The 13,050-nt window shown below is 34.8% G+C and overlaps 1 protein-coding gene across 1 annotated transcript in view; it reads left to right on the forward strand.

The window, feature by feature from the left end:
* Positions 1-13,050, forward strand: part of LOC113066415 (neural cell adhesion molecule 2) — a 104,068-nt gene that overhangs the window by 60,645 nt on the left and 30,373 nt on the right. The window contains exons 9-13 of the mRNA XM_026238313.1: positions 1,877-2,046; positions 5,188-5,333; positions 8,715-8,868; positions 11,213-11,400; positions 11,777-11,873. Coding sequence (XP_026094098.1) covers positions 1,877-2,046; positions 5,188-5,333; positions 8,715-8,868; positions 11,213-11,400; positions 11,777-11,873 — 755 coding nt within the window. The remainder of the gene's footprint in view (positions 1-1,876; positions 2,047-5,187; positions 5,334-8,714; positions 8,869-11,212; positions 11,401-11,776; positions 11,874-13,050) is intronic.

Consider the following 13,050-nt stretch of genomic DNA (forward strand, 5'->3'; position numbering starts at 1 on the left):
GCACTTATATCTTTAATTTAAGGAGCGTGCTTCATCATATTCGTCAGCAACTGCATCAGTGCAAGATGATGTACAGGTCTGGGCCCAATGAATGTGTTTAAATCAGCAGCCGTAATAAAGACGTGTGTTTCTCTTGGGTGGAATTGAATCAGGGAGAACGTGAAGGTCTAGAGGTCTTCAGTGGGAGAGATGTTATAATGTTTAAACTGTCAGTCTGAATATTACAGATTACTGAATATAAAGTGCAAAGTGCAGCATAATTACTAGGAGTGTGACCAGACACTTATCCTATGACATGAGACGAGAGACAAGATTTTTTGACTTTTTTAAAGAAATCATCAATGATTAAATTTATAGGGAGAAATAGTATTTATTCATCTGAAAAGCACAAAATGCAAAAAAATAAATAAATGCATTTTTAAATAAACTTGTGCTTGAAATCTATTTTAATAGATTTTATGCAGTAATAACAACATGTCAACACTGCAGAAGATCGTGACTCAACTGACAGGCAAATAATTGCACAGAAATTATAAATAGTTTAAATAAAAATAAATAATGAACAACACAAATATTTAAAGTGGAAGTGAAGCAATCAGTAAAGTTTATTATTTAGTAAACTGATTTTCATACCCCTTTAACATTGATTATTGACATTGACATATTTATTATTAGATATTTATCATTATTATTAAATATAATTAATTTCCCTAATTATTTTACACTGCAGTATATCAAAAATAAGCATCAGCAGTTGGTTATGAAATAAATAAATAAATAAATAAATCCTAGAATAAGATAAAGTTTATATTTGACTGTAAGTTGTTACCATAAAATTAATTAATATGATTAATATGATTAATTCAATAAATAAACATTAATAAGTAACATTCTAAGTCAGCAATTCAGAGCAATAAACAATGATATCGTAAAAAACTATGCATTTTTATATTTTTTATATATTTATTGTTAGATATTTATCACACACACACACACACACACACACACATATATGTATATCTATATGTTGTGACCATTAAATTATTTAATATTGCAATTTATATTATTGACCAGATTAATAAATATCAGTGCTCTACTTTACTTTATATGCTCACTCAGCTAGATTTGTTAGGTTCATGTCACTTTACTGAAGTGCCAGCTTTAGTTACTTGTACTCATTATTTCCAGCCATTACTTAATTATTGCTTGTATCTTTTCTGTATTTCCTTTAAACAAAAGTTGAGTCAGAAATCAGGATAATGTCTTAATTTATTTGCCCTCATGTTGATTCATGATATTTCATCTGTTTTTCATTCAAAGGGAGATGTTGAACAGATGTTCGCATTCATTTTTACTGAACAATGACTGAATTGTTATTTTGTAACCTTTTGCTCAGAATGTACTGGTGAGATCTTGTGTTTGCATGAGTTCCTCCGCTTCACAACTGCTCCGTTTAGCTTGTTAAAGTCTAATTGGGTCCTGTGTGTTCCTTTGTTTTTCCTTATAGCCCAGCGGCTAATTGTCTCTGAACAGAGACCTGTGTTCACTGTCCTTAATTGTGGCCTTGTTATTGTGATTGAAATACTAGCAATATGGATCTTCATTTCTATTGCTGCTCTTTTGTCTCTGCACTTTTTGTAGCCTAAACTCAAAAACTCTTAGTTTAACTAAGAACTTAATTAATTATTTTATTCAGCAATGATGCATTGAATTTGTAAGAATTATAATGTTGCAAAAGATTTCTAGATTTAAAAAACACGGTTTGTGAATGTGTTCACATGGTCACAATATAAATATAAACCTAATATAATAAATATTATGTAATATTTATAATTATCATAAGTATTTATACTGCAGTGATGGTTTGTGTCCCCAGGAAGGGTCATGTGATCAAGCGATCAGAGCAGTATGTGTTAAACACGCAGGATGGGGGCAAAAGCACGCTAACCATTAAAAACATCCGGAAGGGGGACGGAGGGCTGTACTCTTGCCGCGCGAGCAACAAGGCTGGGAGCTCCGAGGTTCAGCTCTTCCTTAAAGTGTTCGGTGAGGAAATATTTGGATTTTTATACATTTGTTTGATTTTTATAAGGTGTCTTAGTTGTAGCATTTCAGAGGAATCCTTTCCTCATGACAGTGGTACAGACGATTCTTCTTCTTTTTATTTCCATTTAGTTTTCACTCAGATTCTCTTGAAGAAAATGAAGCAATGCGTCTTTGGTCGTGGCGGCAGTGCCTATCTCAAAATTAATTTCAGAGCAATGAGAATCTGTTCATTTATCATGAAAAACTCCAGCAAGTTCTTTATAGGACCTGCATTCAGTTTCTGTTTTCATGAAGCTGCTGATTATTCTGATTGGACCTCCTGTCTTCTGCATGGAAATGTATGGAGATGTATTCACTACCATCACAATCCTCCAGACACATATGACGCTTTCATTGGATGGGAGTTTTGTTTTGTAAAACGATGAGCGGGAACACGGCTGTAACTTGTGATGTTTATAGTGCTTGACATTTATGAGACAGGAGAAAACACAAACCAGATAACAAAACACAAACAGCCAAGCAGGATGAAGATGTCAGGCACTGCTAGATACAACTGCATCACTCGAAACCTGATTAAAATGCAGCCCATGTGTGGAATAAATATTTATCGTAGGTAATAAAAATATAGATTAAAATATCGAATATTTTATAGATTTTTAAAAAAAAGTCTGTCTGTCAAATTCAGCGATACAGTCAGTTAATAAATACTGATATATATTATATTGAAATTGTATTATGTAATTAATAATGATATTTAATATTAAATAATATTATTAATAATTAATAAAAACAATAATAATAATAATAATAATAATAATAATAATAATAATAATAATAATAATAATAATTAACAATAATAATAATAATAATTAGTAAAGTAATTCTTATTATTATTAATATTGTTAAATGTATAATTACTTCATATATTTTTATTGAATGTTAATAGTAATCCTATATTTGGTTAAATAATATTCAATATAAATAAATCAGTGTTTTAGGTCAGTGTTTTAGAATTATTGAAATACTATTATAGTTTTTTATTATTAATTTGCTTTCTTTTTTTACTATGATTTAATTCTTGTGTGTTTGTGTTTTTATTAGTTTTTGTTTGGTTTAAATATTACTATTTATGTTTCATTTATTTTTTATTCTGTTTTAATTTTAGTTCAGTTATTTTTTTTTTATGCTCCTACTTAAATGTATTTAATTTAGTGTGCAAGGCAAAAAAAAAAAATTCTTTTTTTAAGTAATATCTGTGTTTTTAGTTTTAGTTATATGTCTTCTTCATTGCCCATAATTATGTTTTAATATGTATGTATTTAATTTGTCATATTTCATGATCTTTTTCTTTTTCTTTTTTTATTTATTTTTTATTGTTTTCCATTTATTGTGTATATATGACATAAATATTTGAATGATTTGGTCTTGATAGTTAAATCAAGTCAAAAATATTTTATTTAAATCTGAAATTGTTTAATACCAAAGCTTTTTAGCACTCTTTTGGATTGCACATTTACTGTGACAGCAATGACAGTGAGTTTCCCTCACCAGAGTTCATGTGGTGCTTAGTTGTCAAGTGTTGATGAAGCTGGTGTTTTGTGTGAGTGTGAGTCTGCTTGACCTCGCTGTCACTTCAGTCCTTGTGTTTACAGCATGTCATCTGTCATCTGAATGCTATCTCTGCGAGCATGTTGAGAAGAAGAGCATGACATATGAGCATCAGTTCACTGTCAGGAGTTTCATGTTCATTCATTCTGCTACACCATACAATATTAATACAAGTAGTTGAACTGAAAATACAATAGCAATGAAATAATGGAAATACAATAGAATTGATCATGACATATAATAAATATAAAAGGAATGAGTATTCAGGGTTTGACAACTATTTATGGGCCATAAATAAACACTGATACCAGGGTTACAAACTTTTACAAATATTTTGGTAATACAAAGTATTGTGTATAAAACAATAAATACATATATGTTGACTTAACTTAAATCAGTTTAAGTTGAAGCACTAAAATTACTAACTGGAAATAAAGAAAAACATAAATGATAAACTATTACAAAAATAAAGAAATAAAGCTAAGTAGTAATGTAAAAAAATGCAGTTACTAAAAATAATTTCTGAAAAATGTAACTAAAATTTTAAATGAAAACTGAAAATGTACAAATGAAGGCTGATTAATTATGTGAATAAAATTATAATATTGAATAATGTAATACTAAGGTAACACTGACTAATATAGATCCCGAAAAAAAATGGTGTGTGTGTGCATATCGGATTTATTAGACTCCCATCCTGTAGTGTTTCTAATGCAAAAAAAAAAAAAGGATTAGGATTTAATTTATTCAAAGATAGATCACACAATATTTCTTCAAAAGCAAGTCTTTGGGAACAACTAGAAACTATTTGGAAGTGAATAACAAAGGAGACTCTGGAAAAGTACATAAAAACAATGCCAGCAAGAATGCAAGCTGTTATCAAGGCCAATGGAGGCCATACAAAATAAAAATAAAATATAGTTTTAGATTTTTGGTTATTATGTGTAAATAAAGACTATTTAGTTGTGTCAGTTTGTTATTTGCCTATATAATACATGGCAATACACTTTTTAGTTTTAAACGGGTTATTGACAGATTCCTAAAATATATTTTTGAAACATAATTTCTTAAACATCTCTTTATTATGACAGGTGCTCTAATTAATTTGTTAAGCACTGTATATATCAGAAGACCTTCTGTGTTCTGTGCAGTGCTTTGGCAACCTCTTTTGGCACACACACACACACACACACACACACGCTGCAGCTTCTGGGCGTTTCTGCTGCGTCTCCTGCTACAAATAACTCCTTGATCTCTGTAGACGCTGTTCAAAGGCCCACACTGTGAAGAGCTGTTTCTGTTAGGTTTCATTCATTCCAGCATGGATTTATTCAGCGGTGCTCTGTGTTTCTCTTAAAGAGAGCAGGATCGGCTGTTCTGCATCAAACTTACTTTGGGCTTGTTTACCCTTGTCTCCACTGATGTTTAGGGGAAACTAAGTAAGACACAAAGAGCAGCTTATTTGCGGGACACACACACACACACAAACACACACACTTCTAATAGGGTTTTGCTGTCTGTCTGTCTGTTCAGTCCAGCCTCACATCACTCAGCTGAGGAACGTGACAGCAGTGGAGGGAAGCGCTGCTATGATAGCCTGTACAGCCGAGGGAGAACCGCTGCCTGAGATCTCATGGAGGAGAGCCAGTGATGGACAGACGTTCACAGACGGAGATAAGGTGAATAACACACCGCTCTGATACAAATAACCCACAGTTTGAAGATCACTGTCATCATTCACTCAGCTTTGGAACAACATGAGAGTGAGTAAATAGTGACAGAGTTTTGATTTTTAGCTGAGCTGTTCTCTTAAGGTGGTAGCCAGTGCTCTAGACTTACTGGTTGCACTGGTGTGCCTAACTTGTTTTCTTAGGTGCATCAGCACAAAAGTTAGGTGCACCCAACTTTTCGGGCGCATAGCATTTAACATAGCATTTTTACAAGAAATTAGGTTGCACTCTAGATCCCTCGTAGTTCACCCCCCTTAAAAAATAAAATTTGCTGTTAACTTTCTTCCCGTCAGGCCATAAAAGATGTAGGAAACGTTTATTCTTTAACAGAATAGTAAAGAAGATTTTTAGCTGAACCAATGATCTGGTGATTCATAAATTTAATTATTATTTTTTTATAAATTAATTTTTGGAACGGGTTCTTTTCAGTGAACAAGATAAACCAATTCACCAAATGGGATTGAACTGTCTAAAACAATTCTTGGCTTGAACAGCACAGATTTACTAGTTACTCAATCAAAACTACATCGGACATCCGGCAGTCACTCTCACTCAAAATGAGCCATGAGCGTATATGATCATATGATGAGTGAACTCATTTAATGAATTCTGATGAGCTGCTGAAATAAAAGTTTTTGTGGTTTCTCATGGTTTATGGAAAAAAGATGCGCTGATGAGGAATAGTTTATTCACTTTATATACTTTAGACATTTTTGGGTACATTCATAATATAACTGCATATGTACAACTGGTGAATCAGTTATTTGAACCAGTGTCTTTGAAACAAACTGTCCATAAGAATCTGTTTGCAGAAAATAATCAGGCTCCATAGTCTGCCTATAGATTAAAGGTAATAATGTTGTAAATAATGTTTAGTTCAAATGTTTAATTTGCTTTCTAAGATCTCAATATATCGCCAGGAGATTCAATCTGTGTTGGTGTTTTGACACTCAAAGTGGCTGTAGCCATTGACTTGCATTTTATGAATCACCAAGGACCACGATTTCAGCTAAAAATCTTCTATCCTGTTCTGAAGAAAAAAGTCATCTACTTCTTGGATGGCCTGAGAGTGAGAAAATTAACAGCAAATTTTCATTTGGGGCCAAATTATGCCTTTAAAAGGGCAGTTCAGCTAAAAACGAGAACTTTTGTCATTATTTACTCACTTCCAAGCCTAAGTGCATTATTGATCGTATAGCTCTTCCTGTTTCATAGTCATTAACACAAGCATCATTTCTAATGATTTCATCATCACAGGAAACATGACAGCTCCTCAAAGTCTCGTTGAGCATTGAGTATGTAATGACTCGTGTTTAATCGTCTGTATTGGCCACACCTCCTGTTTCCACTCATTTCCCTCCCATAGAACCTCATCATGTAATTGCACTTGATGATGGACACGCACTGTACAGCAGGAGTCTGATGGGCATGAGAACGTAATCGAGTTGTCTTGATAAATCTAATGTGCAGAATTAAATGCCTCCAGAATATCCATCTGTCAATCAATCTGTCGGTCTGTCCATCTTTCTGTCTATTCTGAAGCTCTTCTGTCAGTTTGCACCTCTTTTCTCTCTCAGTGTGCTGTGGCTCTGTTGTCTCACAGATATCTCAGTAGCATATCAAACAGTCAGGAAGCATCTACCCAAGGCGAGATGGTGTCACACACACACACACACACACAGAGAGAGAGAGAGAGTGATAGAGACAGTGTGTGTCTGCGGTTTCTATTCATCACTGCTCTGTTTCTGGTATCTGCTTACAGGCCACTTCTCCGATATAATTTGTATTTGGAGGTCATAACACCACAGAATGAGAAATATGATTCCGGGAACTGCTTTTATTAGTTTATTAGATCTTTTCAGTCGGAAAGCTGGATACATTGTTGTTTTTTTCTGCAGAGATGTTTGTTATGGATTCTATAGTGTATATTCATGTGCTTGTGTTTTAATAAAAAATATGCGCTGTGCTGTTTACTAGTTTAGTCATCACTAGTAGTAGTGTGGATAGCAAACACGTACTGTAAAACATCCTAGCAACCGCAGAATAGTGTATCAAAATCCACTCATAACACCCCAGTGACCATATAGATATCCCCTTTTATTAAGACATTTAGAACAACCCCAGCAACCAACTTTCAACACCTTAGCAATTATTCAGAACACCTTAGTAACCATATAGATATCACCTTGCAGACAGTAGAACACCCTAGCAACTGCGTAGCAACGCACTATAAAAACACTCATAACCTAGCAACCACATATCAGCGCCCCTAGCAACCACTTAGAATGCCTCAGTGATATAGATTTTCCTTAGAAAACATCTAACACACACACACACACACAGCAGCGCAATGAAGTCTACTCATAACACCCTAGCAACTGCATATCAATGCTCTTGTAACTACCCACAACACACAGGCAAACTTCACTCAAATTTCTTTAGTGATCGTGTGTTCATGTGTCTGTCTTATGTTCTCCAGTCGCAGGTGTGTCAGTTCTTACTGTCCGTGTAAACATTCATCTCATGCATTAGTGTGAAGGTTGGAAAGCCTTTGGGTCATCCACTAGCCTACAAAAATGACCCCTATCAAATAAAACACACAGCCGTTGCAGGACTGTCAGGCGGTTAAGCTAGCTCTGCACTCTAGACTCCGAGGCATCAAGCCAAAGCACGGTGGACACATATCGATTTTTCAGGGAAGGTGTAGAACACTGATCATTAAAGTGGGCGTTGGGGGACGGGCTCCATCAAATCCCCTTATATTCAAAGTTCCCTATCTCACCACGAGCACAAATAGCATGACCACATTACAGTCAGAAAGTGCTGCGCCACAGACAGTTTCTGTTACATTGAAGTTTATATTTTTTTTCAGTGCAATCATTAACATTGTGCAGAAGAGTAGAGCTTATGGTTATGGATTCTACTACTTCAGTGAGCAGTAGCTTTCTAGTGCTAGTGCAGTATTAACAGTATTTCTCAAGACTTTCCTATTTGAGCTGTTTGGCTGTATATAGTTTTTAACTGTACACAATTACTCAAAGCCAAATACCAACAGACCTCACTCAAAATCACAGAATTTTGAGAATCAACTTAAAATAAATGAGCACATTTCACTTATCATATTAAATTCACTGTCATAGATTACTTAATCTAGGAGATTTCACATGATTTATTCAGGTAGATTCCATAAAAAAATAAAAACTGAAAAACTACTCATAAATACTGTTACCATTTTTTTTCTTTTTTTTTTTCTTTTTTTTAAGTAAATAGTTTGTTCCATTTTTTACAGTGCAGTGGCTAATGTGGATTGTTGTGCTTGTGTTGGTTTAGAGTCAGGATGGCCGTGTGGAAGTGCGAGGACGCCACGGAAAATCCATGCTGACTATCAGCGGGGTTCGACTGTCAGACTGTCAGGGCCGATTCGACTGTGAAGCTCTCAGCAGGATCGGAGGTCATCAGAAGAGCATGTTCCTGGATATCGAGTGTAAGATGTCCAAAAAAAGTCACATGCACACATTTGCACCAAAGTTGCAACTAATAATATACCGCAGTATCTTTTCACAGTTTGTCTTGGCCTTTTCCATTGTGTCTTGTTCTCTGCTGACCATGGTCATTATTTTAAACCACATTTTTTCTTTATTAGCCTCAAAAAAAAAAAAAAAAGGAAAAAAAAAAACCCTCACCAATAGGGCCATAGCTGAGGTTTACGGGGCTCTGATGCAGGCTGTACCTTTAGGACCATTTTGAAATTGTGTAAATAGCAAAAATAACTAAATAGAACAAAGGCAAAGTTTTTTCAGTTTTGTATGAGTCCAGGTACAGAAACTGAATAATCAAAAAAAAAAAAAAAAAAAAAACCTTGCATAGTCTGTATTAAATCCAGATTAATTATTGTTGTAACTACTAAGTAACTCAGTCAAGGGCAGTGAGTGATTTTCTCTCTCTTTTTTTTTTTTTTTGATTAACATTAAGGACACCAACAGCAGCTAGTAAATTAGGTGCCATCCCTTTAACACTCAATGCATGGTTCCAATATAATGATACAAATCTGATTTAACTGTTTACATTCACTTACAGTTGTTTTGAAGATTCTTGGTATTTTGACATAATTTTGTATGTATTTGTCCTTTCAAGCAGTGGCCCCCAACTGTCCTGTGCATCTTTCATGCTGGCCTCGGGCAGTCAGTGAAATTTCCAGGGGGCCCTTTAATTGTCACCAGCTTTTTTTCCCACTGGCGACGGTCCTGCTCAGCGGGGCCAATTATGGAAGGAATTCTTCCCAAATAATTATTTTCTCATATTCTTATTCATTTCCAGATCTGTCTTCTGAAATACCAACACGTTGTTGAGGTCATTTTTTTTTTATGTTGTTTTTATTGCCTTGAATTTTCTTTTGTCTGCATTTCATTCATTAAGAAATTTCCACATTGGACATTTATGTCAATGCAGCAGATGAGATGCTAATAAAGGTCCTTGTGTCCATGAATGCATGCTGCTGACCTTGACATCAGTGCGCAGAGGGACCATCTTCATGTCATATGCTTAGTGTGGAGGTTCCCGCCAGCGTGTGAAAAAGAACGTTGAGAATGAGCATGGCAGGAAGCAGCCGAGCGTCCCCAGGCGCTAATGAACTTATTTATTTAGTATAATCACTCGTCTCTGTGCTGCTCCTCAGATGTGACAGACAGCCCAGCATCAATCTCTGTAATGAAAGCCTTCTAGTCTGAAAAAAACAGACTAATAATAGTAGAGTAGAATAATACCACATGAATGCAGATGCTATCTTTGTTTAAAACTGAAGCTCTCTGAAGTTTTAGCTCTGTGAAATCTGTGATCTGACACATAATGGAGTGAGATTGATTCAAATAATCACTCCCCAATGCATTAAACACACATGGAAAGAAATTCAAGCTACAGTGCTGCATGTTCAGGCTGGTGTTATTTTATATCTTAAAGTTTTCATTAATATGTTGAATTTGTTTTTATTTTTTATACATTTTATTTTTATTTCAATTTTAGGTAAGTTTCAATAACACCAAAAAAGTAATTTAGTTGTGTGTTTTTGCCATTGTTATTACTTTATTTTAAATGTTTTATGTCTATATAGTTTTTATATGTTTTATGTAAGTTTCAGTTGTATTAACATACATGGAAGGAAATGCAAGCAATAGTCTCATGTAATGAAGGCCGCTGTTATTTTAGTATAATTTTAGTTTCATTTTACGTTTGCATTTACATTTAATCATTTAGCAAACACTTTTATCCAAAGCAACTTAATTGAGCAATGCAACAAGCAATACAGCAGTACTTTTATAGTTTTAATCAAATTTTGTATATTTATTTAGAAGTTTATTTCTGTATGTTTTTGTTGTAGTTTTAATTTTAGGTAAAGTTTGAGTAATTTGTGTTTTAATAACTTTGGTAATTATGCTCGAGTTGAAGCCCTGATGGAAGAGATTTGAAAGGGCCTTTATTTTTACTTGCATAACAAGCTTCTAATTGCTAGCTGGTCTACACTGAAAAACAAAATAATAATAATAATAAGTCACAGGAAACTTCACTCAGAAATTGCTAGTAAATTTCAGAAAGAAATATCATGTAACATTGAAAGAAATGTGACTTTTTAAAGTATAAAGACTGAAATATTATTTTCTTGTAAAATGTACTCCAGTAATCTTTGTTTTAATTGGTTTTATTTAAGTGTTTTACAGTGTTTATGGTCGATCAGCTGGACTTTTGGCTGGTATAGATGACCTTCAACCATCTAACATGGTCCAAAGATCAGATTTTCCAGTTTAATTTTGTTCATTTTGTTTCTCTTTTATTAGATGCGCCGAAGTTCCAGACCAATCAAACCATCTTCTACTCGTGGGAGGGCAACCCAGTGAACATCAGCTGCGACGTGCAGTCCAACCCTCCAGCGACCATGCTGTGGAGACGAGACCGGTTTACCATTTCAAGTCAAGGGACCAGCAACATCCGCATTCACACCACAGAGGGCCGATCGCTCCTAGAGGTTCAGCAGCTTTACAATAATGCACTTTCAGTAGTTTATTGACATTGCACATTACGTATGTTTGTTTTTGATTTCAGTTACAGTTTTTTTGATTTATTTATTCATTCATTTATTTTTTATTTTGCATGGTTTTTCTGGTGAAGCAGATTGACCAGGGAAATCATTCTGGTTAAACTAATGAATAAACAACAGCATCCAAAACAAAAGGTGCTGGTTCACAGTTATGTTCCTCTTGTTGAACCCACTGAAAATTGTATTAACTTACACATGAACTGCTACTAATGGTCAAATGGTTGTACTGCTAAAAAGTCCCTTGCAATATTCTTGCAGTCATTTTTCTCATTCTTTTGACCTTTGGGTCTGTTTTTATCCACAGGTCACACCAATGTCGGACAGGGATTTTGGACGCTACAATTGCACAGCCAGAAACAACATTGGTGCTCGATATCAAGAGTTTATATTAGCACAGGCAGGTATGTGTTTACCTATAATACTAATCTTCCCTTTAAACATCCAACATGAGATTGAAATACACATTTTCAATTTTTAAACCTGGGCCCGTATTCATAAAGAATCTTAATGCAAAAAGTAGCTCCTAGTGACAAAATTCTTAGAAATGTGGGCGTTTACTCTTAAAATTAAAGAAAAAATCCTAGTAAAGAAAAAAGTAATTCAGTAAGCATCTTAACCCTTAAAAGAGGTCTTAAGGTCAAACTTGTTAGGAGACGAGGACTTTTAAGAGGCTTAAGAGTTTCTTTAGCAGAGGAGAAAATGGCAGAAAGACGAAGAGGCAGAAGAAATGTGTTGCAGACAATGGATGACAGTGAGTTAATAAGACGGTATAGATTATATAATAATTTATAATTTAATATATAAATTAATCACTACATTATGATATTTGGCAACTGGGAAAATGCAACAATGCAGTAGTGATGATTTGGGTCTGTCACAACCTTCTGTAAGCAGAGTGATCACACAAACAATTACAGCATTTTCAGAACATCTTATTGTGTCGCAGTTCATTTAGGTTACACTGGACATTCCCAGCTTGCAGGCTCAAAAAACTGCATTTATGAATATAGCAGGCTTATAGGTGCGCATAAACAGGGGGAATGAACCGTTAATAGTTTGTGCTATACGCTCCCATGTCTGCTTCTTGTCCCTTGCTGTGACACCCGGCCCAAATTTTCCTTTAAAGGGGGGGGGGGGACGGGGGGTGGGTGAAATGCTATTTCATGCATACTGAGTTTTTTACACTGTTAAAGAGTTGGATTCCCATGCTAAACATGGACAAAGTTCCAAAAATTAAGTTGTACGTTTGAAGGAGTATTTTTATTCCCAAAATACTCCTTCTGGTTTGTCACAAGTTTCGAAAAGTTTTTTTTCGAGTATGGCTCTGTGTGACGTTAGATGGAGCGGAATTTCCTTATATGGGCCCTAAGGCACTTCTGCCGGAAGAGCGCGCGCTCCCGTATAGCAGAGCACTGAGAGGCTGAGCACAGACATTCATTCACTGATCAGAGCGAGAGCGTCGCGAAAAGTCACAAAAGAAGTGTGTTTTTGGTTGCCAGGGCAAGACAACCCTGGCCCTGCACAGATTACCAAAGAAAAAACAGCATTAAGGGAGTGGATGGAGTTTATTTTTACAGA

Source organism: Carassius auratus, chromosome 50 (assembly GCF_003368295.1).
Source record: "Carassius auratus strain Wakin chromosome 50, ASM336829v1, whole genome shotgun sequence".
In the NCBI taxonomy this organism is placed as follows: domain Eukaryota; kingdom Metazoa; phylum Chordata; class Actinopteri; order Cypriniformes; family Cyprinidae; genus Carassius; species Carassius auratus.